This window comes from Lipomyces tetrasporus (genome assembly GCF_029532465.1).
Source record: "Lipomyces tetrasporus strain NRRL Y-64009 chromosome Unknown POJ06scaffold_6, whole genome shotgun sequence".
Classification (NCBI taxonomy): Eukaryota; Fungi; Ascomycota; class Lipomycetes; order Lipomycetales; family Lipomycetaceae; genus Lipomyces; species Lipomyces tetrasporus.
Genome location: NW_026611601.1, coordinates 433854 through 461777, shown reverse-complemented (window position 1 = coordinate 461777; position 27924 = coordinate 433854). Strand labels below are relative to the sequence as shown.

The 27924-nt window shown below is 47.3% G+C and overlaps 11 protein-coding genes and 2 non-coding genes across 13 annotated transcripts; 3 read left to right on the top strand and 10 right to left on the bottom strand.

Moving 5' to 3' along the window:
* Positions 1–27: 27 nt before the first annotated feature.
* POJ06DRAFT_254235 (RNA polymerase II subunit A) lies at positions 28–1131 on the bottom strand. Its single transcript, XM_056187745.1, has one exon. The coding sequence runs from the start codon at positions 940–942 to the stop codon at positions 349–351; it is 594 nt and encodes a 197-aa protein (XP_056043141.1). The 5' UTR covers positions 943–1131; the 3' UTR covers positions 28–348.
* Positions 1132–3111, bottom strand: POJ06DRAFT_254230 (Alpha/Beta hydrolase protein). The gene is made up of 9 exons (XM_056187744.1): positions 2681–3111; positions 2535–2603; positions 2426–2478; positions 2340–2360; positions 2269–2284; positions 2065–2220; positions 1954–2009; positions 1707–1904; positions 1132–1648 (listed from the first exon to the last, which is right to left on the bottom strand). The coding sequence occupies exons 1-9, from the start codon at positions 2933–2935 to the stop codon at positions 1561–1563; spliced, it is 912 nt and encodes a 303-aa protein (XP_056043140.1). The 5' UTR covers positions 2936–3111; the 3' UTR covers positions 1132–1560.
* A 154-nt stretch (positions 3112–3265) lies between these two features.
* Positions 3266–4832, top strand: POJ06DRAFT_254222 (nucleophile aminohydrolase). The gene is made up of 10 exons (XM_056187743.1): positions 3266–3415; positions 3505–3519; positions 3600–3644; positions 3700–3732; positions 3787–3834; positions 3894–3959; positions 4013–4096; positions 4153–4267; positions 4327–4402; positions 4464–4832. The coding sequence occupies exons 1-10, from the start codon at positions 3366–3368 to the stop codon at positions 4595–4597; spliced, it is 666 nt and encodes a 221-aa protein (XP_056043139.1). The 5' UTR covers positions 3266–3365; the 3' UTR covers positions 4598–4832.
* Positions 4833–8893, bottom strand: POJ06DRAFT_210824 (P-loop containing nucleoside triphosphate hydrolase protein). The gene is made up of 6 exons (XM_056185436.1): positions 8652–8893; positions 7434–8601; positions 6787–7383; positions 6009–6734; positions 5576–5962; positions 4833–5521 (listed from the first exon to the last, which is right to left on the bottom strand). The coding sequence occupies exons 2-6, from the start codon at positions 8556–8558 to the stop codon at positions 4946–4948; spliced, it is 3411 nt and encodes a 1136-aa protein (XP_056043138.1). The 5' UTR covers positions 8559–8601; positions 8652–8893; the 3' UTR covers positions 4833–4945.
* A 284-nt stretch (positions 8894–9177) lies between these two features.
* On the bottom strand, positions 9178–10199 carry POJ06DRAFT_198075 (NADP-dependent oxidoreductase domain-containing protein; the record flags this gene model as incomplete). Its single annotated transcript, XM_056185092.1, has 2 exons — positions 9178–9974; positions 10025–10199. The coding sequence occupies 2 exons, from the start codon at positions 10197–10199 to the stop codon at positions 9178–9180; spliced, it is 972 nt and encodes a 323-aa protein (XP_056043137.1).
* Positions 10200–10786: 587 nt separating this feature from the next.
* Positions 10787–10879, bottom strand: POJ06DRAFT_t52. Its single transcript has one exon. It is a non-coding gene; the product is annotated as a tRNA-Phe (tRNA).
* Positions 10880–13233: 2354 nt separating this feature from the next.
* On the top strand, positions 13234–17225 carry POJ06DRAFT_114727 (STAG domain-containing protein). Its single transcript, XM_056184140.1, has 7 exons — positions 13234–13614; positions 13712–14026; positions 14076–14188; positions 14244–15488; positions 15536–16477; positions 16527–16866; positions 16922–17225. Exons 1-7 carry the CDS (start codon positions 13353–13355, stop codon positions 17116–17118), a joined length of 3414 nt encoding a protein of 1137 aa, XP_056043136.1. The 5' UTR covers positions 13234–13352; the 3' UTR covers positions 17119–17225.
* Positions 17145–18485, bottom strand: POJ06DRAFT_114724 (uncharacterized protein). Its single transcript, XM_056184139.1, has 3 exons — positions 18307–18485; positions 17861–18238; positions 17145–17809 (listed from the first exon to the last, which is right to left on the bottom strand). The coding sequence occupies exons 1-3, from the start codon at positions 18339–18341 to the stop codon at positions 17332–17334; spliced, it is 891 nt and encodes a 296-aa protein (XP_056043135.1). The 5' UTR covers positions 18342–18485; the 3' UTR covers positions 17145–17331.
* A 2051-nt stretch (positions 18486–20536) lies between these two features.
* POJ06DRAFT_t56 lies at positions 20537–20636 on the top strand. Its single transcript has one exon. It is a non-coding gene; the product is annotated as a tRNA-Pro (tRNA).
* Positions 20637–20752: 116 nt separating this feature from the next.
* POJ06DRAFT_295770 (uncharacterized protein) lies at positions 20753–22640 on the bottom strand. Its single transcript, XM_056190522.1, has 2 exons — positions 21883–22640; positions 20753–21835 (listed from the first exon to the last, which is right to left on the bottom strand). Exons 1-2 carry the CDS (start codon positions 22177–22179, stop codon positions 20867–20869), a joined length of 1266 nt encoding a protein of 421 aa, XP_056043134.1. The 5' UTR covers positions 22180–22640; the 3' UTR covers positions 20753–20866.
* POJ06DRAFT_254210 (uncharacterized protein) lies at positions 22639–24011 on the bottom strand. Its single transcript, XM_056187742.1, has one exon. It carries the CDS (start codon positions 23879–23881, stop codon positions 22904–22906), a length of 978 nt encoding a protein of 325 aa, XP_056043133.1. The 5' UTR covers positions 23882–24011; the 3' UTR covers positions 22639–22903.
* A 175-nt stretch (positions 24012–24186) lies between these two features.
* Positions 24187–24826, bottom strand: POJ06DRAFT_114710 (uncharacterized protein). The gene has a single exon (XM_056184138.1). The coding sequence runs from the start codon at positions 24632–24634 to the stop codon at positions 24296–24298; it is 339 nt and encodes a 112-aa protein (XP_056043132.1). The 5' UTR covers positions 24635–24826; the 3' UTR covers positions 24187–24295.
* Positions 24187–26640, bottom strand: POJ06DRAFT_210812 (uncharacterized protein). The gene is made up of 2 exons (XM_056185435.1): positions 26205–26640; positions 24187–26154 (listed from the first exon to the last, which is right to left on the bottom strand). Exons 1-2 carry the CDS (start codon positions 26572–26574, stop codon positions 24635–24637), a joined length of 1890 nt encoding a protein of 629 aa, XP_056043131.1. The 5' UTR covers positions 26575–26640; the 3' UTR covers positions 24187–24634.
* Positions 26641–27924: the final 1284 nt, after the last annotated feature.

Here is a 27924-nt window from a genome sequence, read left to right as displayed (position 1 = left end):
GAAATGCGACGTGGATCTAGACGGTAAGACCTTCTTCATAAACCGCATGTGACCAAGAATCGAATGTCTATGCAAGTATTGAACTATTACGAAATCTACTTCGCCGATGGTGGGCCATAAGTCAACACATATCACAAGGATCGTCTGCTAGATAACCAGCTACAAATTAAGCTTGATTTCAAAAAGTTTACCCTATTACAGCACCTTGTTAAATGTTAATCCAAAGGATGTCTTCGGCTTCAAACGTCATATCTGTTACGATAATAAGAAAAATACATGATAATCATTCAAAGCCTAGCTAAATGAAGTCATACCGAACGCCGTATCTGCTCCAATTATTTGCTGAAATCAGAAATAACAAACCGCATGCAAAGCAGGAAAGTTCTTATACTCCTCCTGCCACTTGACCAACACATCGAGTACCAAATTATCCACATCCTCCACCTCATGGGCTGCCGCCGACAATAAATCCGCAAGTCTCAAAATCGCCTGTCCACCAATAGCTGCCTCCTCGTGATTATCTTTAATATCCACATTAATCACATGCACCATCCGATTGTAATTCTCCCCGCGATTTAGTAAATCGTCGCAAACGGCGTCAAAACAGCGCTCTTCGCAGGTAATGATGACATCGAAAATTTGCTTCTGCTCTTGCCATCGTTCTGGGGCGCGCTTGATCTTGCGGTTTCGGTCAATCATGCTCAGCACGCCGTTCGACGAGTACAGTTTCTGATCCTTGGCGAGTAGCTCATTATAAATCTCGTTGTACGGAGTACCAAACATGTATATGTTCGGACGGTCGATACTAGGACCTGGTAATCGTACTGCTGATCCCGTGCCGAAGGACGATACTTCATAACCGGCGGATTGAAGCGTCCGATGGGCTTCCATTGATCTGTTCTGATTGGACGCACACACCGTACAGAACTTTAGGCTTGCCATTTTTAAATTGGCCGATAGATAGTGTACTCGGAATTCTAAGGCTTAAGTCGAGTGAACTACGGATGTGGTCGTTGTCCTTGCGTTCGCAACCATGTCAAATGTAAGCTAGTCTTGATTTGGAAAGGCACACGTGGGCGAGCCGCTCGCCTTGACTTTCGGTGCGTCTGGGAATCGAAGGACGATCGGACAGTCAGGCAGCAATTGGGTCTGCTCTTCTGCCGAATTCGAATCTGAGGACGAATGAATACTCATCAGTCACTGACCGTGGTTTGAGCAATAAGTTGCGTGAACTGGCGGAGGCCACGTATGTAGAAACCGCACGCAGAATGCGTTCACCAGAGCCAGTTGTTAACAACCCCTTGGTGCGGCATTTCTTTATTCGACTGCATATTGCAACGTGGCACTGCTGACTACGGTACCTGCATCAAGTCTTATTGAGCGGCAATTCAGAGCGGTAGGAAGTGACGCTTTCTAGCAAGACAGACGATAAAAGAAAACCGTCATCGTAATTGATGCAAAATACCAATACCAATCTGTCTACATCAAAAAAATCCATAACTTCTCAGTACCTAGTCCAACACGCCATAACTGCCTCTATGTTCTTTCTCGTTTCTACATCTACTGCGTCTTCTTCACAATGAAATCACTCGAGAAATCGATAATCGAGGTCCAATAGCCGTCTTTCAAATATGTTTCATTATGAGTCCTACGGAATCATTAGCATTATCACACCGTGCGATCAGTAGCATGCGGAAGTAACATACGCATTAGCGAATTGACGCCAGACTTTGTGAGGACTCCGACAGATTTCATATAGGACCTTCATTTGAACAGGCGGCACGATCTCGTCCTTCTCGCCGCTGAGAAACAGGATAGGAAGTGTCTTAATTTTCAAGAGACGTTGTTCTGAGGGCCAAATTTGGTGGCATAGGAATGTAAAGTATTGCGCGACTGGTAAGACGCTGAATGGAATGCATTAGCAACCTATCCCGCGACATCGAGAAGACGTACCTTGGGATTAAAGACGGGATACTGCGGAACGTGTTTTCAATAATTAATCCTGCAATCTTCGACCATTAGTCAATGTTAATTTCGACTCGCTAACCTGGCCCCGAAACGTACCTCATCCTCATGTTTCTCGGCCAAGTATATTGCAACGGCACCACCTAAACTCTGACCGTACAAAATTATGTCCGTATCTAGTAATTCTTTCTCTTTTTTGACGTACTCAAACACAGTCTCAGAGTCGATTTTTATACCGGCTTCGCTTGGTTTACCCTGTACTATTGTTAGAGATCGAGTGCCCGCTGGGGTTAGTTGACCTACTGTGCTAAGACCGTATCTGTCCGTCAAGTTAGCATATAGCAAACCAACTGATAATATAAATCAACGCATACCCTCTGTAGGAGAACAACACTCTACAGACATAATATCAGTGAGCAACAGACATCCGGATTGCGTTTCTTGTATTCCGATCACTTACACGTTATACTGCAGTATCTTGTAGAAAGCCGAAGCGATCGGTAGCCGATGACCCTGTAGTATGTCGCGTCAACGTTAATCCTACATACGATTTTAGTCGTGGTAAGTACCATATTACCAGCATTGGCACAGCATATTATGACAGTCTGTCCATCAGTTCGCAATTCTGGATCAGTTTGCTACAAGTGCTAATCAGCATCCAACCATGCACAGTATTGCTCCAGCATAATAGAATCCCGAACAGCCACCCACCCACCTTCATCACAAACAACTTAATCTTCTCCCCATCCTCAGTTTCCAATGTAACATCCTCATACGGGATATTATACCGATCTGGTGTTGGTACGTCCGTCCGACTGCCAGCCGGAAAACTGCTGGGGTATATCAGCGCTGACTGCGCAAAATATAGGATAACCGCTAGAGTCCCAATGCAGCTTATCCCAGTTGCAGATAGGATTTTGAGTGATTTCAGAAGCCATCTGACCGACCAGTCTTGCGATGAGCCGTCCATGAGCTGCCGATTGTATTGCGTCCGAACGTGTCAGGGTTCGAACAATCCTTGACGTCAATGTAAGGTAACTTCAATAGACGCACCAACAGATGGTCGCAGTATTATATCTTAAGAACTTTCCGTCGCTCGCAAATGCTGCACATAAATATTAATTGAATATCGTGGGTATCAGCTCATGACTCCTGAAGTGCATGCCTGAAAACTTTAAGTCCAAGTAAATACAGATAGAGTTCTGGCTTAAGCTGTTTATAGTAAAGTGCACGAATGAACCTAAGGCGTGTTGCGATCCGGGTAAGATCACGGCGACGACTTGTCATCGAACATCTACGACGGCCCCAGACATTACGCTGACAATTCATACCGCAATCCAAAAATATCAGTTGATCGCATTTTCACTTTAGAGGGATAGTGATCTTATGTGCAATTTACAATGAACGGAATACAAGTTGATATGAAGGCGTTGAAGGCCGGCGAAGTCAAGTAAGCTTGGATCATAAAGGTGTCGATGATGACAGTTATCGACATACAATTGCTTTGAGTGGATACTAACATCGGTTGGTCTATTATAGTCTTGGAACATCTATGTAAGTGATATCGGAATATCGAGGGGTTACACATTTGCGAGGTCTGGATTGATAAGCAGGAAGTGCTGACAAGGCAATAGTATGGCCGTAAAGTTCGATGGCGGAGTTATTCTTGGTGCGGATAGGTGGGCTAATCCGGTTGTCCATGTCTTTTCGACTATGTGCTAATCTATGTTATAGTCGTACTACCACGGGAGCTTTTATTGCGAATCGGTAAGTTGTCCCGTGACTTTGTTGGACAAGAAGCACGCTGACATTGGAGGGCAGCGTAACAGACAAGCTCACACAAGTTCACGATACTATATGGTGCTGCAGGTATGTGACCTTGCGTTAGTCGCTTTGATTCAGGGACTGCGCTCCTAACATTGGTATAGATCAGGATCAGCAGCCGACACCCAAGCCGTCGCGGATATTGTTCAATACCATCTCCAGATGTACACGTACGTTCGCGCAACTGTTCATCGATGTCTATTATTAACCCTGTTCTTATTAGTGTTCTAAATGCTGAGCCTCCCACGACTAGAATTGCGGCGGCAGTCTTCCAGGAACTATGTTACACGAACAAAGATGCGTTGACGTGCGTCCTTCGAATCTCATTTCTATGGCATCTAAAATTGACGCTTTGTACTTTAGGGCCGGGATCATTTGCGCCGGATACGATAAGCAGTACGGTGGTGAAGTTTACAGTATCCCACTTGGCGGCAGTATGCATAAGCAGGACTACGCTATCGCAGGTAGCGGGTCTACAGTATGTCAACTCAGTTCAACGAGGTTGAAGGTCAAAAATCATGCTAACGGTTCAACTAGTATATCTACGGTTTCTGTAACACTCAATATAAGCCCAACATGAACAAGGAGGAGACCATCAGCTTTATTAAAGGAGGTATGCGTTGATTTGTCCCCCTCCTGTGTGGACATCTTGATTTACCTAACATATTTCGCAGCCCTCACTGAAGCGATAAAATGGGATGGAAGTTCGGGTGGAGTTATCCGTATGGTGGTACTCACCCAGGACGGTGTCGAGCGCCTGATTTTCTATCCCGACGAGTACCAGAAGGATTATATTGATCGGCCGTAACGCGAATTTTGCGGGTCTTGTCATCGTATGACTTCATATAAATGTAATGATCGTGTTGTATATAGATAGGCACATCAATGAGTGTTTCCACTTTATGCTTAGTTATACGTCTTTACCAGTATCAGTGTGCGTAGTGGCAACGTTACGCATAACGTTCATCGTGCTTTAGACGTTTGTATATACCTTACTAATGCAACACAGTCCGACATAACGAGCAAAATTGAATATCGACGATAGACATTTACATAAAATATATTAATATTCCAAAGTAACACTATACAATCCTAAGAAATACCATGAAGAAGCCTAACCTAACTAAATGCCAAAAAAAAAGTTATATCCGCCGGATCAAGTGTTAAGATATGCATCCTCGCTCGCAAATCCGGCAAGCCACATCGGATCATCAATAACCTGTCCCGCCAGAACATCCTTGTTCGACGTCCGACTCTTATAGGCGATACCATGTTCAATGCGCGAGTAGTACAGAGGGGTGTTAATCTCGTCCTGACTCGGCTTCCATTCCGACTGTCGAATCTTGTCAAACAACGTATTCCGATAACAAAAGGAGAGTAATGCGCGCCAATTTCCATCCCGTTGCAGAATGTCGGAATTGCCGATTATAACCAGAAGTTCTTTGGCGCGGGTAATAGCGACATTGAACCGCTTGGCCTCATGGATCATTCCCATACCCTTTCGATAGTCGCTTTCGATAAAACGGTCGCGTGTGCGTGTGGTGCAGACTATCACGGCGCGATGCTCAGCGCCTTGGTATGATTCAACTGGACCGACATTGACGTCTCGGAGATGCTGCTGACGAAGTTTGTGGCGAATTCGTCTAATTTGCTCTCGAAATGGCGCCGCGACTGCGATTTCAAAGGGCCTAACTAGATTTCTGTCAACAAGATCTTTGACGACGGTACAGCACTGCCAGTTATTAGTATCTCTGCTAACCTGCAACTGAACAAAGTTGATTCTCACTAGATTAATTTCATCGGTATTGAACCATGAAACTCCCTCTTCGACCATCTCATCTTGGCCTTTATTTTCAATAAATAGTATAGGCATATTGCGATTCGGTAACCGTTCCCAAACACAGAGAGTATTGATATTCGTTGCCTCACACAGTAATGTATCATAGTAGAACAAGGATGATGGCACAGCCAGTAGAGCAGGATGACTTCTGTAATTTCGAACGAGATTTGAGAACGCGGGACGGACGTAGGGAAGTTTGGGTCTTCGCCCATTCCGAAGTTGCTGCTTCCGAGCTAGCGGGTGCTCGGCGTACAATGGTCGGGCCATTAGGCGTTCGAAGAGTGAGATATCTAACTCGGACTCCTGGTCCTGTCGTGAAACTGTTCGCGGTCCCTAACCTTTATTAAAACACTTCCTACGCAGAAAAAAGATCACGCACCAGTTGTCGATGATCACCAGCCATTACTACTATTGGAATTTCATCGATATGCGACATGTCAGGCAAGATTACTCTCAGAGGGATCACTGTTTCCGGCTCAGTGCCCTGGCCGGCTTCATCAATTAATAATGCACTCCAATGTAGCGTCCGTTGCGAATTTCCAAATGCCTCCATCATATAGCCTTCGATCTTCGCCAGAGACTTGTTACTGTATTGCGCCTCACTCAAGATATTCGCATCTCTGCAAGAGCAAACGACTATCTTAAAGCTCATAAAAGTCTTGAATTCTGGCATAACGAACATATCTTGCGAATCCACCAAGTCGATGGCACAGAACGAGAGTAGTTCAGTCGGCACTTCAGCGAACGCTCGGGTGGAGTGATTTAACCGGAAGAGTTCCTTATTGCTGAGAAAATAACGTAGTCGTAGAGCCAGTGTATCTGCCGCGGCGTCGCTGGGCGCACACAATAAAATGTGGCAACGTGGATACTTCTTGACCAACTGAAGGGCGAGCTCCACTATGGTTTTTGTTTTGCCAGTTCCCGGGGGACCTGAAATCAAAAATGGCACATTGCCGTAATTGCCTTTCAGAATAGAGTCAATGGCGCGTTGCTGTTCGTAATTGAGGTCGTTATCGTACCACTCGAGATCGAATAACCCACTGGACAGAGTCTCTTGCATAACACCGTCTTCATCTTCAGGGAATAGCATTTTCCGAACAAATCCCTGCATTGCGTTAGGTACGGATTCTGTGTAAGACATTTAAAGACTCTCATACCGATGGCTCAGTCTGCAACTCTTCATGCAACTTCTCTACAGCAATTGCACATTTTGAATGGAAAGTGTCGTCCAGCACAAATTGTACATTAAATAAATTCGACTCAAATGCCAATCCGTCTATTCGAACGATGACCTCTCCCTTGCTTCTATCTACGTGCCAAATGTAACCTGAATATTCGTACCCTGTAAAAGCGTGATTATCAGATGTTGAGTACTGCGGCCGAAGTTGACGGAATAATAGAAGATCGCCAATTGACACTGACGGAGTAAATTCTCGAATACCAGGGCATTTGAGCATGAATAATGCCTTTTCACGATCACTTACGTCTAGTGGCACTCCGTACATGTTGTACGTTTTTAGTTCTTCTTTCTGCGCTTTGATCTCCAAATCAATAAGATGGTAAAGGTTGGACTTGTATGTAGATGCTGACAGATCTGGTCGCCGAGTGCTCACGACCGGTGGTTCGTACCGAAACTGGGGAACTACTTCACGAGAAACCAGTTTTATGCCGGCAAATCCTCGCACGTAGTCTTCTAGATCAAATTCTGGTGGCCTCGTCGACTCGAATTTTACCGCAGAGAACGCATTTACATTCTAATTCCGTCAGTCGCTGAGGATAAATATGCAGTGGACATATACATTACCTTTACCCACGAGGGAATGAAGGTATCAGCATAGATGTCTGGATTCCACTCTAGCTTGTCCTCGGCTATTGTTCGACTTCGCTCGTCTGTATATTCGTGACCTACTGTCGAGATAGTTGACTGAGCAAATCGTAAAGCAATCTGCGAGACCTTCAGTGAACCATTAACATCTGAGTCAAGTTCGTGTGTAATCTGCGCCATGCCACTTGTAGGAGGCTTGCGAGTCGTTGAAGGAGGTCTAGCGGCATTTGTTTGCGAGGTACCTGATGACGATCTGTCTCCGGTCACATGCACTTCGGGGCGAGCGGACAATTCCCCTGCCGGAGGAATGACAGGCTGAGCCGAACTTCCATTGCGTAGTCTCGTAGTATTGGTGGACCTCTGTAGCAAGTTTTCTTGAAACCTCGGAAATTGCGTATCCTGCATTGGCGGCTGTACCGGAGGAATGCCTGCCTCGTAGCCGCGGTACGTATTTGGAGATGACACCGGCTGTATACTTTGCATAACTGTGTGAAGATGTGCACGAAATGTCATGATGTTATTGTAGAGCGATTGGCTGGGGTTGTAGGTATAAATACCAATAAGCTGGTTTAGCAAGTCAATCTGGTTCTGAAGAAATGCCGAACCAGTCATACTTAGTGGGATCATATCATTCGTCTGATCTGTCCGTAACTGAGGATGGCGCAGCTGATTATATGCGAGTTGCTTGTTTGCTGAAGCCGGCTGTCGCACTTCAGGCTGCTGGGCTCCTAGATCGGGCATAGGTTCTGCCCAGTGGTACGGAAAATTTCCAACAACGAGACCTGGAGGTACAGCGATAGATGACTGCGGCGCATCGGCTTGAGGTATTATATGAGGCTCTCTTCTCTCGTTTAGAGCTGTCGCATAGGTAGTGTATTGCGGAACTGCAGACATGGCTGGAGCGGTGAACACTTCTGTATTGAGCTGAGGTCCGCCCGCAGCGGGTATTGTGCCACCCGCAGGTAATGCTATGGCGGGTCCATACGCGATACCGGGCGGAGCACCACGAAGGATACCGGCAGGAACAACTCCTGGAAATGCCAGGCCTGGTGGCGGGTGGAGAAATGTAGCGAAACTCGGTAATTGCTGCATAGATTCCACCATTTGCGAACGTAATCGATCCTCAATGGTTGCTATGATCTGCTATCTAATGGATTCAGTTAGATGTCACTATTCAACGTAGAGGTTTTTTGGTACCTCGATAGTATTGCCTGGTGCTGGACCCGGGACTGCTAACCACGACTCTAATTAGAGACGTCCATTTTCATAGAATGCCGTAAACAGGTTGTAAGAGTTTTAAATCTAGATGGCTTAGTAGAGTAATCATAGGATCCCTAGCTACTGCGCTGAAGCGCGTAGATATTGGCTACGACAATGCCAGACTGTAAATACTGGTGATTTCGGGGTTCGCTCGCTCAGCAGTGAACTCCCAATAACTCCCAATGATTCCCAGTTTGGTCATAGTTACCAAGCTGTTAAAGAAGCACCAGTGGTATCTGAGGATGCAGTATACAATTCCTCTAGTGGCATTGAATGAACATTGCAAAGCCTGCCTACGACTTTGATGTAGGCAACAGGTGGTAACTTAAGAAGTCAATAATTACAAGCAGCTCGCCCATTTTATTATATAACACAGTATCGGGCTGGATTTATTACGTGAATATAATATAAACCAATCGACCAAACGCCATCCATACTCAGACCGGTGGACGGTTCTGCCACTCTACTCGATGCGGGCGAAGTCAGGGCCAAATGTGTCCGCGACAGTATTGAACTGAACGTTCTTGTTCAGCTTGGACAAGGAGAAGACATCCTCGATGTCCAGTCTGATGATTGTGAAATTCTCCTTGATCCGTTCAGCGTGAACACTCTTAGGAATAACCGAGTCTCCCAATGCAACCTGAAAGGACACTAAAATTTGGTTAGGAGTGGCATGGTACTTCTCGGCAACCAACGTCACAACAGGATCGTCAATAACCTTGCGCCTCACACCCTTCTCCTTCAGTTTATCGGCGTACGTCGGATTCAAGTTACCGAACGGAGAGTATGCGGTAACGTGAATCCCATGGTCCTTGGCAAACTCTCTGATTTCGCCCTGTAGGCTGTATGGGTGAAGCTCGATCTGAATAGCGGCTGGAACAATTTCAGAATTCCTCAACAGTCTATCCAATTGGTGAACTGTGAAGTTCGATACACCAATGTTTCTGACCTTGTTCGTCTCCCTGAATATTTTTTCCATGGCTTTCCAGGTGACAACATAGTCAGTTCCCAATGGATCACCGACACCATGTCCATTCTCATCTCTAGGGAACAACTCTGCACCTGGCTTCAACGCGACCGGCCAGTGCATATGGTACATATCGAGGTAATCGGTTTTCAACTTTTCCAGGCTCTTGTTGAGAGCGGGAAGGACATCCTCTGGTCTGTGTGAATTGCACCACAGCTTGCTGGTCAGAAAGATATCGGAACGTGGAATGCCGGACTGCTGGATGGCCTCACCGACAGCGTCTTCATTGCCGTCTATATCGGTTAGTCTCCGCAATTACAGCGGTGGCATGAGTGTCACCTACATATGGCTGCAGTGTCAATGTGACGGTAGCCGATCTTTAGAGCTTCCTTAACAGCATTTTTGACTTGATCAGGATCTGAGAGCCAGGTGCCGAGGCCAATTGCTGGGATCGTGGTGCCCGTGTTGAGCTTGAAAAACATGTCGGTAGGGCTAGTTGTAATCTGAGTGGTGGTCATTGTGTATCCGACAGAACTTGCAATGCTGAAAGTCGCATGTATGACGAAGCGAACTTGCCAGTGGTTCGTATAACTGTGTGTTTGAAACAGAACAGAACAGAACAGAATGCATTGATATATTGAAGCAGACGAAGTCCACATCGCACGGTGACGTCGGCAACTGCCGACCCTTGCCAAAGTCGCAGTCGTGGCCCAAAAAGCTGGTTTGCCATCGTGCCTTTGATCAAAATTACGAGAGTTCTTACTGGGCAATCGGGCGCGTTGGCCGGTGGACGCGGGTCCGAACGTTAAAATGTCCATGTAAATAACGTCACGATCGACACTGAGATCAACAACTGCCGAATTGTACAGCCAAGATCAACGGTCAACCCACAAATCCCACAGCCCCCCAGACTTCCATGCCTGATTATCATGATGAGTCTATTTTATCGCAATTTATTGTGTCAGTATTACCGTAATTTGTGATCAGCCATTGTCCGTCTCTGCTCGCCCTGTTTTTAGCCGCTCTTTCGCCTACACGTCAGATAAATTGCACGACAGTATCAAAAAATGATAATATACTTTCAACGTCATGGAAAAAAAAAATTTGCGATGTCTGTGGATCGAACACAGGACCTTCAGATGTCAAGAACCAAAGTTAAGACTTCAGTCTGACGCTCTCCCAACTGAGCTAACCCCGCAAGTTATACACAATTGCGGCGTGTTCCGAGCTTAGGTGTTAAAGGCCGGCTCTACCCTAGCCCTGACTTCTGGCTTGGTCAATAGGCGCTGGCTGCTAGCTTGTCCGGTTTGCTTCTCCTGGTCGTTGCCCACATCTCTCTCTATACCGTCCGTCCTTGCTCCGGACGCGGATGGTCTTCTCGGCTGGCGGGCTGGTTGTGTTGGCTTCATAGCCTACGGGCCATGGCAGGCGGCTGGTGCCGTCGGCTTCTCCTTTTCTTTTTCTTTCCTTCCTTTGTATCTTTTATGTTTTATTATGTTTCATTTTTTATTTTTTTTGCATATTTACTTTTTGTTCCTTTTTGTCTCTATTTCTTTGTCAGTACATGCCTGTAAATAGCTTGTAAAACACACTGGCTTACGAACAGATTTGCAGTGTATTGTTTCGCTAATTTGCTTTGTTCTTGCTTTCCGTCTTCGTAAGTTTGGATTAACTATGGCATATTTTGTATAACTAAGACCAAATTATGATTATGGATCGAAAAATCGGTCAATGCATGATTGAGATTAAGGAAAAATAAAAATTGTCAGTGCATCGACGATTACTATGATTAACAATCGTGTGGGTTTTAATTGCCGGCTGACGACCGCCGTCCCGCTTCGTCCTAGGGAAGGGGACCTCTGGCCACGCTCCTTTTCGTACTGGCCTCGAGCCTTTTGCCTTCTGCTGGCATGCTGGACGGGGATCGCCTCCATGGGAACCCCTAAAGTTGCGGCAGCAGCCTTCGCAGACGACGATCTTATCGTCGGCGTCAACCCTGGCCGAGGCACTTACCGTCAAGGAAGTATTCGCACAATTCGAGCTGGTAGGAAGTGGGGGTGTGAACGCATAGCTGAAGTCGCCCTTGTTCCCATTTGGCCGTCCGAACAATGATCAGCTCGCGCTTATCCGGATATCTCTCCCATTTCCTGTGGCGCCTGCACCTTTCCGCTGCCTCTGCGTGATGATCGGGGTTCGGGATTTAACAGGGAATGGCAAACCATTCAGGTGACGGTCACGGTTATGCAGCTGTACGACCTGCTCCTATACTCTGCGGCCTGGATCATCAGAAGGCACCAGCCCTCACGAAGAAATGGGGTCGGCAAAAGCGGCGGCCCAGCGCCAGATCATGATGATGACTCCTTGCGCTCATGGTGGTGGTTTTGGCCTTCACAATCAGCCAGACAAAACTGCCTGAGGCTAGGGCTAAGTGGCTGGTCAAGCTGCAATCCCCGTTGTCTCAGTACTGGTATCATAGTGGTATGTGCTGGTTGAATGTTAGTCTCCCAACGCTGATGGCTTCTACAGGGGGTTGGTCAACCCCTGAGCGCCGCATGAAAGCTTGTCCGCGATGGTTTGCCATCCTCCTCAATACAAGGATTGCGTTTTTAATGGCCGTGTCTACTTGACGCGGCTTGAGAATGGACTGCTTACGCATGCAGAAGGAAGGTTTCGCGACTTCACGACAGTGTCCATGCCCTCATGAATGCTTACAGCGTGCACTGGTACAAAATAGAGAGGCTCAAGTTGCTGTCGGGAAAGTGTTAATACACGCGTTGCCTACCTTTTGGGTAATGTCAAGGACACGCTTTGTCTTGTAGACCAGAACGCCTTAACAGGGCAGTTCCGTGAACGAGCCAAACAACTCCAGTTGCAGCTAATTTCGGAAGCTCTTAGCTTCCAAAAGGCGCAACTTGACGAATTGCTTACTTATTATATTATGGGACTATATTTCAAGGTTATGAGCCCTTGCCAGACAAATGATCAAAATACATCCGCGTCGACTTCCGGCGACATCGATTCCCAAGGTGACTGATAAGAACCATATCCCTTTGGAGATGAGGTTCAAGGCACATCTTGGTGCGATGTCTGTGGAATACTCTCCCGAGGCTCGCTGACTTCGCGTCTTGGTGGACACCACCCCCACCGGTGAGCGGTTCGAACTTCCTACTCTCCCCAGCGCCGGTTAGATGGTGTGGAGTACCTAATTGTTACGTTGTCCATGGCGGGTTACAGTAATAATATCAATATTTGGCACACTTTTGGCGACGTACTGCGGAATTGCCGTTAGTGGAGTCAAGCATTCCGACACATTTACTGATTGACACCGTTATTTAAATTGTACAACGAAGCGCCTGGTAACATTAAACAAACATTTGTGGAAAGTACTGTGCAAATAACGACTAGGCCGTTTAGTGGTTAGGGCTACTATTCATGAGGAAAACTCAAAATCAAAATTGCGAGCGACTAACCAGACCTAACCCGAGATTCTCGCGACGCGCATCTTCCGCGTTTCTGTCGTCACCGCGAATCTAGCCCTTGTCAAAGCATAAACACACAACCCCCACGTCGTATATCGAGTACGGCAAAGCGAGCAGCAGATTTAACAACTTTGGACAGCTGATTGCTGACATTACTTTGTGGACTTGTGTGTTTGTTTGATACTGTACTAGATGCCAGCACGCACGGTCACCCGCAGTCAACGACGATTGCAATTGCTGTCGACGACTTCTTCGCAAGACTCTTCTTCAAATTTGTCTTCGGCCGCTCCAATTACAAACAAGAAACTCGACCTGAAGGCGATTGACAGTGATGAAGATGTAGACATGGAGGAGGAGCCCATGAGTGTTGCTGGTATTGTCGACAAAGCGCGTCAAGCGAGACAGAATGCGGCTTCCGCGCTCACATCCGCAGCTGGTTCCAGACAATATCCAAGTATGCAATTTTACGTATATCCTGCTGAAGATGATACTTTTATATTATCATAAGAGTGTTTATCGTTCGGGATTAAGGCTAACGCGTCGTACTCTAGAGCGCAAGCGCGGTGACATATCGGGATCGGACGAAGACGAAGAGCCAGATGCCACAGAAGAACGAACCTCTGATGAATCTGACGACGAAAATATGGAAGATGTGGACCAGGAGGACGCTCAGAGCGACACTGGCAGTAATTCGCCAGCACCCGCTGCGAGGCGAGAAGGACGACATCGGACTGGTGCGCCGGCTAAATCCAAATTGTCATCAGAGGTGGCTGCGACCGCAAGGAATCCGACTTCAGGGCGCCGTAACCGAACGCGCGTTAGTAGCGAAACTCAGGAGACCGCTGGCAACCTGAACGCGCTATTTGGTGAGTGTGACCTATTTTGCATTAGTCTAGGCTCTTACGCGTCGTTCAGAAGCGGTAAAAGACCCAGGCACAGCTCTGGAAGAAACTGCAGCAGACTGGATTCAGAACTATGAAAGGAAGAAAGTTGAGGCTTTGATGGAATTAGTCAATTTCATTCTACAGGTAGGTAACTTCGTGAGTAACTTTGTGCGTAACAGATACCGACTACCTTCCTTAGTGCTGCGGATGTGACTCTTCCGTAACAGCCTACGATATTGAGGACCAAGACTCTGTGACACAGACGTTGGCTCAAATTGAAGAAGTTTTCGGCAAAAAGACGATTAGCGACTATCCTCTAGTGTCGAGGCGTCCTGAGTTCAAGAAATTCCGAAGCCATCTTCTCGACTTTGTTGGAGCACTTATCACCAAAGGTGCAGAGCATGATACACTGTATAGCGACGATTCCTTCTTGGAAAGTATTCAGGTCTGGATTGCAGCAATGTCCAGTTCGACGCTTCGTCCATTTCGATATACTGCGACTACAATCGGCCTTTGCATTCTAACGGCTCTGTGCAATGTCGCTGCTGATATAGCAAAAGCCACCGGTAGATCCACGAAGCTGCTGGAGAAAGAGAAACGTAGACCCGCACGTGGCAATGCCAAGGTACAGAAACTTCAAGACATAGTTGACGGCTATGCACGAAATGCAGAGACACTCGAGAATCTCATCAGTGACTTCTTCGATACTATTTTCGTCCATAGGTACCGCGATATCGATGCCAAAATTCGAACTGAATGTATCCGCGAGCTCGGAAAATGGATGCAGACACTGCCTGATGTCTTTTTCGAAGGTGCATACCTGCGTTATATGGGCTGGATTCTCTCTGATGCAAACGGCAGTACTCGTCTCGAAGTCGTGAAAGGTTTGACTAAACTCTACAAGGACAACTACTTCATTGGTGGTTTGAGACAGTTTACGGAGAGATTCACATCCCGACTTGTGGAAATGGCTACACATGACGTTGATCATTCCGTTCGCATTGCGGTTATTGATTTATTGGATGCAATTAGGGCAGTCGGATTCTTGGAACAGGAAGATATCGATACGGTTTGCGGGCTAGTGTTTGACACGAATCCTCGTGTTCGTAGGGCGGTTGTTGGCTTCTTTATGGCTAACATCAAAGAGATTGTCTCCGAGAAGCTGACGGAAATTGGTGACGTTGAGGAAATCCGGGAATATTTCGTTGACAATGGGAAGGATGAAATTGATGACAGCTCAGATAAAGAAGACCGCGGAGACGAAAATAAGGTGAAGAGGTCCTGGTTCACGCTAAAGTCTATGGTTGAGGTCTTGGAGTCCTACAATCCTCAGGCACTTGGAAATCCCATTCATATCTCCAAATTGCAGTCATTGATAGGAGGGCGTACTGAGTCTCGATTCTCAATTGCTGCTCAAGATTTGTGGACAGTGGCGCAATTACCAGTACGTCTATAGGCGAATTTACTGAGTTATGACTAACGGTTGCCCAGTCTTGGACTGAAATAGTCGACTATGCGCTTTTCGATCCCTCCGTCTCCGGCGATGACGATGAAGATTCGATTGGATACAAGATAATGAACGCTATTGCATTGACGGCTCAACAAGAGCAAATCCTTTTAGAGGTTGGCATTGGTGCTGCTGACGCTGCCGATAGTCCTCAAGAGAATCATACGGACAAACGAGTCAAACGTGTAAAGGGCAGTGAACGTGAAGAGCGGTTAAGGGAAATCTCAGAGAATCTTGTCCCACTGCTTCCTAGACTTCTCAAGAAGTTCTCGTCTGACCCTGAGGCAGCCTGCAATATCCTTCGGTATCACAATGTCATTAATCTCGATGTGTATCAGCAATTGCGGAAGACTACAGCATACGAGGACGTTTTTACTGGTATTTGTAGAATATTCGCGTCGTTTGGCAACTCGTCGATTGCGCGAGAATTTTCACGGGCGGTTTTACATGCCCAATCTTGTGCCTACTTGTCCGAAGTCGTTGAACCGCGCATTCGAGATATTCAGGACGACCTTTCCAGTACATTCCGGACCAGCATGAGAGAATTGCAGAATGACTTGGCAACTGCGATATTCGACAAGGACCTTTTGGTGACGGCCACCGAGGTTCTCACTAAACTCATGCATGTATCGTCTATTACAGATACGTCCGAGACCCTAGATTATTCGCCTCGGGATTCAGATATTTCTGTCTTGAGAATTGTCATGGGACTTCTCGAACGTATCGCGTCGCCCAACGACGAAGAAGTGGATGTGCTGTGTGCCGGTGTTTCAATCTTGCGGTTTTATGTTATGTGGCGCGTGAAGCGAGCTATTGATCTCCGATCGACCACCAGCCTGGATGGTTTTAGAGACAAGCTGGACGAGATCATGGATAGATTCGAACGCATTATTCGGTCTCGTGCACATTTAAGTCTGCGGCACACGGTATGTATTATCATGCTAACAGCATTAACATTGCATGCTGACAATATAGGCGACATGCGCGACGATTGACATTATGACCTCCCTGAACGTCCTGGTCAAAAAAGAAAATTTGGTTCTCGCGGGTATCGAGGTGATGATATCACCCAACCTTCAGAATGTAATAATGCACATGTTTGGTCGAGAAGAGAAGGCCTATGCGAAGTCTGCGAAGATTAAGCTCTTGACTGGCGGATCAAAGTCTGCAGAAGAGGTTGACGAGACTCCGGTTGGAGAAGATGGCGAGGAAGAAAACCATGAGGATAGCGACTTGGAAAGCCATAGTACCACTGATGTAGAAGAAGAGGAGGAATCCAATGAGGGGGCCAACCGGGAGGCAGTGAGTGACGAAGGCGAGTCCCCGTATATGTTTGAGTATGGCATGGCGGAGCTGACCAAATACTTTAGTGGTCCAAACTATCGAGAACGAAATCAGATTGTGTGAAGTGGCCGGCAAAATTGTCCTTGCTGTGCTAACTGGCTCCATGAAACAGAAGTGGGCGAAGCGACTGCTCCAGAATTCAAAAGCGTTAGGGGCAGGTTACGATCGAGTCGTCAATGAATTGAGGCAAGCTATCTCGGCGACCAATGGCCAGAAGAGATGAGCCGGTACGTGGTTGTTTGCTATTATAAATAATAGATGATGTGGGCTAAAATTTTGTGCTCTGGTGAATTTTGTGGGCATTTCCGACTGTATCAATATCGAATTGCTTTGCGGGCAGTGTGATGTACATTATTCCGTAGTTAAAGTTTTAATTACTGTCTGTTATACATGTATCATACATTTAAACCGCCTGCGATTTGTAGTTGCTCAATATTTACACTGCACCATCCTGACGTAACTTGCCTTGCTTGCGCTCGACCATAACTCTGTACTTCCCAATTACCTGTTGTCTTTCCGCCTCCAACTCTAATCTCTGCGACAATGGTCCCGCTTTCTTAGGAACGTTCAGTAACTTCTTTGAAGGCGGTATTAAGACCGGCGGCGCAGCTGCAATTTCTCCGAACTTTGGAGGCGGAGCCCGCGATAACTTCTTCCATGGATCGGGAGACCCGGAACGCTTTGTTTTGAGTTCCATGTACCTCCGCTCCTCTGCCTCTTCATCGCTGTAGTCTTCACCATCATCATTATCTTCTTCTTCTTTTTCTTCTGCAGAAGTGCCCTTCTTTTTCTTTACCCGCAGTGGTGCTTGACCGTTTGCCTCTGCGATTTCGCGCTTCTTCATTTTGCGTACTGCTTCCTTTGATGGGACACCTGATCTCGCTCGCACGATAGGTAGCGCTTCGTTGACACGTCTATGGCTACATTAACATTCTATCATAACTCCAGCGACAACTTGAGTATACCTCGTAAAATCAGCAAACGATTCACCAGCCTGCATCTTTAACTCGTCCCGCTTCTTCGCGTCACTCTCCGCCTTCTTCTCCGCAGCGACAGTAGCTTCTAATCTCGTCCTCTTCTTCCTTGCTTCACTGTCCATTCCCTTCTTATCTACCTCACCATTCTGCCCCGTCTCCTCCGCCGCATCCTTTGCAAATTTCTCTCCATTCAAACGACTCATCAACTCCGCAAACGCACGGGGTGTATTTCCACCGACTTCCTCCTTCTTCCTTGACACTTTCTTCTTCGGCTTACCCACTTTCGCGCTATCCTCGGCTTTTGCGTCGAGTTTCTTTTTTACTACCGGTGGTGAATGTTGACGTTGTCGTCTTGATCCTTTGACCCTGTGCAGTTCTAGTTCAGCTACTTCATATCTCGCAACGGCGAATGCATAAATATTAGGGATACGCACTTTCGTGACGAATGCTTGTGTCTTCGAAATTTCATTTTGTTGGCGGAGTCGGTGTACTTGATTCAAGAAGAGGTTTGTATCTCGAGCCCAAATTCGACGTAAGTTGTAGTTCAGTTGAATGTTGGGAGGTTGGACCTAACAGCGAGCGCACAGTTGCCAACGATGGTCATGAATTCACAAGAATTATACCTTAATCCCAGATCGTGCTCCGCGGAAAAAAAATTGCCGTTCTCCTCATTCCCGACAAAGACAGAGTATTTTATAAACAAATTGCATCCTACAGCTCGCAAAGGACGTGAGCCGTAGCTCATGAACAAGAACTACTCAAATTGAGAGCCAGGGAAGACGACTGCCGACCAACCAAAGCAAACCAACCAAACGCAGGGGCTGGATGCAGAGGACAGAATGGGAACGGTTTCCAGGATCGAAACGTGCCATTGGGGTAGAATGGGAGACGACGCTGCGCGGGACCGAGACTATATTACCCTCCACAATGGCTGATATAGTCCTCGATACGCGGGTGGAACGACGGGATAAGTTTGAAGCAATAAGCATAAGTTTACTCGAATTGAACAAGTATTAACAGGGTTGTGCTCTGGGATCTGGCAAACAATAGACATGCGTTTGCCGTCTGCCGAGGGAAGCAATCCTTCTAGTTTCATTCTGTCCCTGAATACCGAGGAGTAGCCAGCTCATGTCCGTCATATCAGATTATTCAGTTACTTGCGACTTGACAGATGTAATGGCAGTCTGGCCAGCAGCGAGACCAACATAACATGCTACAATAATCGTACTGTCTTCAGCAGTTTGTTCTTCGAACACTCACCAATAGCTCGAATCATTCTTCGTCAAGCGATTGTTATCACTGCTCCGGGCAGCCGGCAGGTCTCAGACAATGCGGACGCTTGTTAAGATTACAGACCATTCCTTTTTTCATTCTCAAATTCTCACACGTTAATTGAACCTAAAATTTCAGTGTTCAAGTGTGCGAGTTTGAGATATATCATTCACTTCATTTTCCACCGTTTCTTTAGAGCCCTCGCTTTTCCGTCCGCAGTGAACCCGCAATAACTTCCAACTAATCGGCAGAACTTATCCGACGTGCTTGGTCGCCTTCATGTCTGTTAAAGATACGAGAGTGCGGGGCGGCGGGCGAAAGTAAGAACGAAATGACGCAACCGTCGGCACATTCTGCAATCTTAGGATTTTTTGATATTTCTCATTTAGACTAGAAGGTTAATTATAGAAACTAGTGCAAACTACGACAAAGAGAAATTGCGAAGCAGACAATAGCATCCACAGTTCGAGCCGGAAAGTACAACAGTAATCTGTCTTTCTATTTTCCTCTTCTGATCAAAAATTAGATACTTTCGCATTCACATACTGATCTTCCGAAACATTGCTTTGTAGTCATATGTACAACGACAATAAATAAAATTATATCGGAGATAGTACATTGCTGCAATTGTTACAAACAAAATGCGGCAGAAAGGCAAACGGGTATAGCGTAATATGGGACCGGAGACCGAAGCAGCAGACAAAGAAAGAATCCAGAACTCGAGAACAAAAAAAAAAAATTTAAAAAAGTTTTTTAAAGTTTTTAGTTAACTTATCAATAATCAAAATTAATATTATATAACACTTTGAACGACAATTGTCGCTCACCCCCCGTACCTTGGTGTCCGCCAGAACGGGAAACAACGACGGTGTGGAGCGGTGAGCGCCCCCCAATCCGGACTATAAAGAAGCGACTTGGTCGGGTGAACGCGGCTGCCAGAAGCCCGGCTGTACACGTCAAGAGACTCCCGAACAAGTGGCTCCTCCTGCGGGTCTCGCAAAAAGACCACCGTATCGTCTGCAAAAACAAGAGTACGGTAGCGAAGCCCCGCAACGTCGACTCCGTCGATGCGACTTCGAAGATAGGCGGCCAGCGGTTCGATGGCCAGAGCGAACAGTGAGGGAGACACAGGGTCCCCCTGTCGCACCCGGACACCAAACCAGCCAGCGCGCCAGCCGAGAGGACCATCCACGTCCGGAGCGAGGACGGACAAGTAAAGAGAGAGATGGGGGAAACCGACCCGGGGAGACAAACCGGGCGGATTTTTTGTTTGAAAAATCCAGTGTATTATACAAGCTATTTACCCCCAAGTTATGGCGAAAAATAAACCCGCGGAAAAATCAACACTATATAAATTCTTTTTGGTGGGGTGATTTATAACGTAAAGCAGTTGGCCGTGTGGTCTAGTAGTATGATACTCGCTTTGGGAAAGAAGGTGGTTCAATCTTCGGAAGATTGCGAGTGGTCCTGGGTTCAATTCCCAGCTCGGCCCTGAACTTTTTTTGTTATAGTCAAGTTCACGATTTACCATGTGTTTCACTAGTTTTTTAAGTGGGGCTCCTCCAGTCTCCAGAGGAGCAAATATCCGAAAACTAGGATCTTAATTTGTGTGGGTCGTAGATTTTGGAAATATAATTGTAGCCTGAACACAAAACATGCCATACAAACAAAACAAGTTAAAAATTCACGCATACCGTATAACAAAACCAATCTCAGACAATTCTAGTGAACTCCGACTACAGACAACTCCAAAGTCCACATTCGCCTAACATGCACTTTGACTTCGACATCAGGATCAAATCCTTCGATACCCTTGACGACTAACTGGTCCCACCAGCATTTCCGGGCCGGTTTTCGCCAGAAGAGGAGAAGTTTCTGAGCCATTGGATTCACGGCCATATGTTGATGTTGTTGCTCAGAAGATGATTGTAGGGTCGGAGTTCCAGGGTCGGACGTAGCGAGGAGACGGACTAGTGCCAAGGAGCTGATGACTGTCTTGTTTGGCTCACGTTCGCGGATACCCCATTCGTCTGTCTCATGGAAGCCGGAAGAGCAAAGCATGTCCAGAAGATGCTTCTCAGCAGTTCCAGCCGCTTGCGCGTGCTCGAGTGTTTCGCCCGGGTTTACAGACACGATATCAGAAGTCGTTTGTCGAGCACGCTTGAGCGCACAGAATATACCCCGTTCGGCAAGTAACTTATTCCCGACTCCGATTTTGAGACGCACTACATCGGGGTAGGTAGGTGGTTCGTGGATATAGTCATCCTTCCAGTCGGGATTGTATGACTCTGGAAGCCTCAGAATGCCAGAATGATTCGGATCCGGGGCATGTTCTAGAGCGGATTGGGAGATGGAATGGTGATGAAGCAGTTTTGAAAATCGATGTGACGAAGAGGTTTGATTTGTCGTAGAATGGTTTAGCGGAGCGGCTGGACGTTTCAGATGGGCAACTGTGAACGGTGGGATTACGTAGTAATCGAGGTCTTCTTGTAGGACTATTATTGCCGGCTTGAGCGCGAGAATAGAAACAGACGGGGCCAGAGGAGAAGCGGGCTGTGGCGGAGACACCGGGGGGATTGCTTTGGGCGATGCAGGGGGCGATGACACCGGCGAGCAAGGCGGCGATGGAGTGACTGTGGTAGAGACTGCACGGAACGTGTCAACGACATAGTCGAGACATCTTGGAGAGAACTATCACTGTTAAACTACATTCATTAACAGTACAGAATAGGACGTACATCAACTGAAATGACATCGCGGCCGGATATGCTGTTGACCATATTGCCCTGGCCGTCGACAAAGACGCCGTTGGGAAAGAGACACAGGAGCACGCTCTCAGGAAGCGCCATGAGCTCGTCACGCTGCAGGACGAATCGATGACCGCGGAGCTCCAGAGTGATTGTGCTGTCGTGAGCCTGGGCAGTATCGGAGTGGGAGAAGAGGCCGACAGTGTGAGCCTGGACCTGGGCGATAATGCTATTGTGGGCAGCAGCGGCCCCGCCCGTGGCCTCGCCAGCGGCCGGAGTCGCGGTCATGAATAGGGACAGCTGCGGGAGCGAAGGCAGCGGCGTGTACGGCGGCGGCGGCGAGTCGTCTTCTGCGCCGGGCGGAACCGGAGGCGGCGTGTACGCGGCGATGTGCGGCGACGACGTGGTGACCGTGGTGCACTGCGGCAGCTATAGCGGTGACAAACGACAATGCTAGATATGCTGTGGGTTGTGTATGTACACCAATAAGCTAAAGAGCGTGCAGTTCTGAGGCGTAGGCAGTGACTTAATTGGCCGCTGTCGCCCTCGAAGATGCTCGTCTGCACCAACAGGCAGATGCGGATGGTGGCTGCTAAGTGAAAAACAGGCGCGTGCTCGCTCGTGTGAGGCCGTGACTGTGGACTGCAGAATGAGTAGGACACGCCGATGCAGAGCGTCCAAGGCCCCCCAGTGATGGTGGTTAGTTACCCGGTGCTACGCGCCGCATCGCACGATGTTGAAGACACAGCCCACCGCTCAAGCTATTACTTTAATTATACGTATATGTCATTGATTATACAAAGTCGGAATTGCACAGAAGATTCCCACTCTAACTGTACCAATGATAAATGGAACTCATAGAGTTTGTAGCGTAGCACAATTCGCCGCAAACTCCAAAGCAGGCAACAGCAGTCACGTACGTAAATCCCCAACCAAACCAAGATAATGCAGTTAGCAACAAATGCAAACGGATACCGATAAATAGAACTATATATCAAAATGCAACCGACACCTAAAACGATTCCTCCCACGCTCCGGTCCGAAATTTGCCTTCAACACCCAACTCTTGCTGCGCCGTATCAAACGACGAGCTCATGACGCCAGTCCCCGAACCAAGCGATTCGGCGTATTCGTCATTACTGACTGCCTCAACCATTTTATTCCCCTGCACGACAACTTCTTTGTCTCGTAGTCGCCGCATTAGAGCAAGGAAAGTGCTATCCTTGAACTTCTGCGTCCGATTCGAACCCAGCGACTCGAGCAGTTCACCGGCAATGGCTGCCAGTCCGTCGTCATTCTCTTGCTGATCCACATCCTCATTAGTCCGTTCGGCCTCATCCTGCCGCGAAAGTGCTTCCTGAACCCGATCAAACTCCTCCTTAAATGCCGCATCTTGTTCCGCAGATTCAGCCATGCGACGCAGTCCAGTCGAGACAACCTGTTCATGCATTGGCACATTCTGTTGAGCATATGCAATCGTCTGATGTGCCATCACAGGCGCATACCCACCAAATCTCATGTCCTCCTGTGGAACTGCCGCAGACGGTATACTCGCAGGTCCGTCAAGAAACTGCATGAAATCTTGGTGCCACGACGCTGTTGATGACGACGACGTCGCTTGCTGGTGTCTTTGCTGTGGCTGAAACGTATAATGGCTTTGCTCTTGCGAATGCATCATCTTGTCAAAAATATGCTGCTGACTTTGTGGCTCAGATATCTTCATGCTCGCAAAATCTCCCGAAATCCATTCCGCACTCGCACCAGCCATTCCGTCAGCAATATGCGAGTCCAAAAACGCAGCATATCCACCATCGAGACTTCCTTCCTGCTGCGAGCTCGTTCGAAATGCTGCACCCGAAGACGACGGCCCCGCCTGCGTGGCCGACGACGAAGACTGAGAAACTAAGCGATCTTGCTGCAGTGATCGGTCTGACGTCGCGTGCTTGTGGAACGCGCGGAGTGGCGTCGACGGACCGCACGCTGCGTCCATTTCGTAACAATCTATGTACTCAAATTATATTAAACAAATCAATTGTTCTGATCGGTAGTATTGCATATGGAACGGTAGAAGGCAAGCCGTCGTTTGTGCGGTCTCGGAATCAGCCAGTGGTCTACCGGAGTGCGGGGGGTTAGAGATGTTTCTGTTGCCGAGGCTCGATTAGTACTAATAAGGTTAGGTCTTCCAGATCCCTTGCCCACAGACTGCTGTAATACTGGCGCTTACAAATTTACGATTAGTCAGATGCTGGACCTGCCTGGTTCAACATTCGTACCGGATTATTACATACACTAAAATCTCGATGGTTAATTGGTTAATGGTTATTAGTATATGAGCAATGGATGATAGTGAGAGAACCGCAATATCAGGGCGCCGGTCTGCACTCGAATACCTTCAAAAATGATATCAAACGAAAGGAGTAGCATAACACTGATCAATACCCGCGCAATCGCAAGCAATAAACACTATCATACACAATACCAAACTAAATACATCAATGCACACGAACACATGATTTTCGGTAACATTTACGATCGATACCGTAATAATAGCTAAAACACAAATTCCCAAAAGCACGCGATCAACCAATACCCTAGCAGTAACATGAAAAGAAAACAAGGACACAATAAAATCAAATCCCATACAGCAAACACAAAACAGAGAGCCTGCAATAACGTAAAACTCTCTAAAATTTAAGTCTGTTGTACCCCATATGTATCTATGCAACGTCTTTCTAATTCCCATCTAGTATTTCGGGTCGGCATTGCCCCTCGCCGTCGCCCCTAGTGCTTCAAGCTCCATGACTTCCGGCAATTGCGCGGTGGACTTGATGAAACTCGCACGGTCATCCCGCATAGGCTGGTACCGAGTGTCAGGATTCTTCGACAACAATGCAAACAAACATGATATAATAATCATAACGAGCAAGACCAGTGCGAATGCGGCATTAAGAACGAAGAAAACGACGCCCATGACACCGATGACGATACCCGGGACCTTGGTCACTCCTGTGAAGAAGAAGAATAGAATCGCATTCAAAAAGTTGACTGACTGGATCGTAATGTTGAAAATGTTCGTGCGGCGATCCATGTACGGCTTTAAAATCGAGATCAAAAGCAGATAGAAGAACTCAATAATCATAAGAACGATGCCCTGAACTGTCCCAACACTCTGACCGAACGAGATAAAGCATGCCTTGATAAAAGTGTATATCAGGGCGGGAACAATGAAGTAGTAAGCAGTCGCCCTGAACTGAACATAGATGAAGCCCCATCGGTTCAAGGCCGCCGAATCAGAATATAAAATATAAGCTGGGTTTTTGTAAACAGCAACCGAGCGCTTGGCAAGGCGAATGACCTTGAATGCGGCCCAGGCCAAAAGGCCGTTGACCATCAATAGCATGACGACGGCCAGGACCACAGCCGCCGGTGAGTCACGCTGAGTGAGCTCCCAAAGCGAGAGAATGGTCATCTGCGGGAAGCCAATAAGGACTAGTCGGTACATAGTGCCCTTTATAATCGTAAGCCATCTCAGTCTAAATTCGCCGAATCTGCCCGGCGCAATCCATTTCAATTTCGACAGTCCCTCAAAGATCAACTTGAGCATGACAAGGATGAAGCAGATTATGAAGGTGAAGAAGATGAAGAATGTGAAACCTGTCATAAACAAGTTTGTAATCTCGATGCCTGCAAGATACGCTACACGTTTGATACCATGAAGAGTGTATGTAACCGAGATTGTCGAAAGATCGGAGTCGTTATTTGATCGGGCCAACAAGCTAATAGATCGTTTGGCCAAGTACTCAAGCGAACGCTTCTGAACGTTGATTGAAACAGAACTCAGATTTTGGAGGAGAGTAGACGGCGTACCTCCAGTGGCTTGAATGTACCAGTTGAAAATCGACTGCATAAAGTCTACTTTGATGATACCCATAGTCCACTCGAAATCCTGAGCCCAAGCCGATGTCAGCGGTGGAAGCGTCATCGAACACATGCCAATAATCGCGATATTCTGGAAGTAGCCAAACAAGGACAGTCCGTTCGCGGCGATGTGTGCAGCTGTGGAAGAATGACCGAGACCGGACGCGATGGCGGAGACAACGAGTGCGACACCAGCAATCACAGCAGTAACCCATTTGACAATCTTTGAGTTAACAGTCTTGCCATTCGAAAGCCTGGCCTCGACACAAGCAAGTTGCACGCCGCTAGAATTGGTGATTACGACCCGCGCCGTGCCGTCAAGATCAGGGACTGTGTAGGCAATTCCTGGGCTTATTAGTATTACCAACCAAAAAAACCGCAGTCAAGAAACATACCAGGAATTTGATTGACAACGGACGCGTCAATCGTAGTGTCCGTCTCGAGATCGAACTGGCCAGGCTTCATGGGGCACAGCTGGTCGATGCCGAGCTCGCAGGGGTTTAAAGTCTGGGTGAGGATAGTCAAGCCATACGCGTTAATTGTAAGCGCTGCAGTGACATTTCCCTCAAGAGACGAAACAGCAACAATGTCGATTGAGATGGTTCTATTGTCGGGCGTGAAGACGACGTTGAACAACGAGGCCGAGAAGTCGGAGTTCTCAATGCAGGTCTGGAGTGAGGTGGACCTGATCAGACGAGTCGCGGCTGCCGCCGGCAGCGAAGCCAAAGCAGCGAGCCCGGCAAGAAGCAGAGGAGAAAATCGCATGATATTAATCGACAGTTGGCGCGGAGAGCTCCTAAGTCAACCAAAGCGTGGGGGGGGGGGGGGGGGGGGGGGGGGGGCGGGAAGGGACGAAGGTAGTGGGTGATGTATGGTGATGAAGTAGATCTGGACCAGATTTGGGCGACAGGGGCAGTAAAGCGCACTAACTGACCGCATTCTCCACGCGCGCGACTTGAGTTCGGAGCCCTATTAATAGCGTGTGCACTCTCCATGCATCTTCTGTGGCATAAACGCGACCCAATTAAGCACTTAATTAAGGATGTGGCTGGGCAACGTTGCATTAGGGCAGCCAGCCACATGTGTTCTCGAGGATCTTCATGGATTTTGCTTACCCGTGACAATCGACATTCGATTATACGATATCAATTGGCGCTATATTTGCGTATAGGAATTATATCGGAGCGTTGTTGATTGTCTCAACGGCAGTCTTACCATGGTAAAAAGAGCGAAGGTGGGGAAGGCAGCTACACTACGAGAGTGGAAATATTAATTGTCTTGCTACATCCAATTCCAAGCATGCTCTATGCATGGAATTTTAAGACTAATACAAATACTCCGGAGCAATCGGAAGAAAGCTCTATTTTGTGTAGATCTCTGCTACATCCTCTGCTGCTCTTCTCTGATGACCATTTTATTACTTGAATTACGCTTCGCTGTTCAAGTAGAGATTGGCTCCTGTAGAATGCAACTGCAGCAAAGTTAAGCATCGTGCGCATGGGATTGGTCAAGAAACCTCTAATCTTAGCAGTAGTCGACCGTGTAACCAATCGCTCAACGCTAGAATTACACTGTCGGAAGGAGCTGCAAGGACTTCATGATATCCGCTGAGCCGGCTGGTTCAGCTCGCCTTGGTACAGAGTGTTTGACTAGTTGTTTCATGTCCAGAGGGCCTGACATCCGCAAGAATTGAATATCTGGTTTGGTTTTGAACTGCTACAAAATATCTATTTAAATAGACAACTTAACATGTCCTGTGATTATAATGGTTGTGCTTTCCCTTGCCCAATTTGTGGGTGCGGAGCATATTGGCTTAGAGAATTTCTTTTTTACTACGTTGCACGGAGTATACCAGTATTTAATAGTCAAATAGTCTATCAGATTCAGATATTATCAGATTTGTAATCAATTGATTAATGATGTGATATTCGCGTTAGCTGTTTGGCACGCAGTGGGCGTTTGCATGCATGCGGGCTCGTCTATACCTCCGCACACTAACTACGCGTTCTCTGACCGCCATTCCAGAAGCCTAAAGCTCCACTGAAGTCGAGAAAATTTAGCAACCAACTGCGCCGGATTAGTAAGGCCAGTTCCACAGGAGCCGGCGTTAGCGTG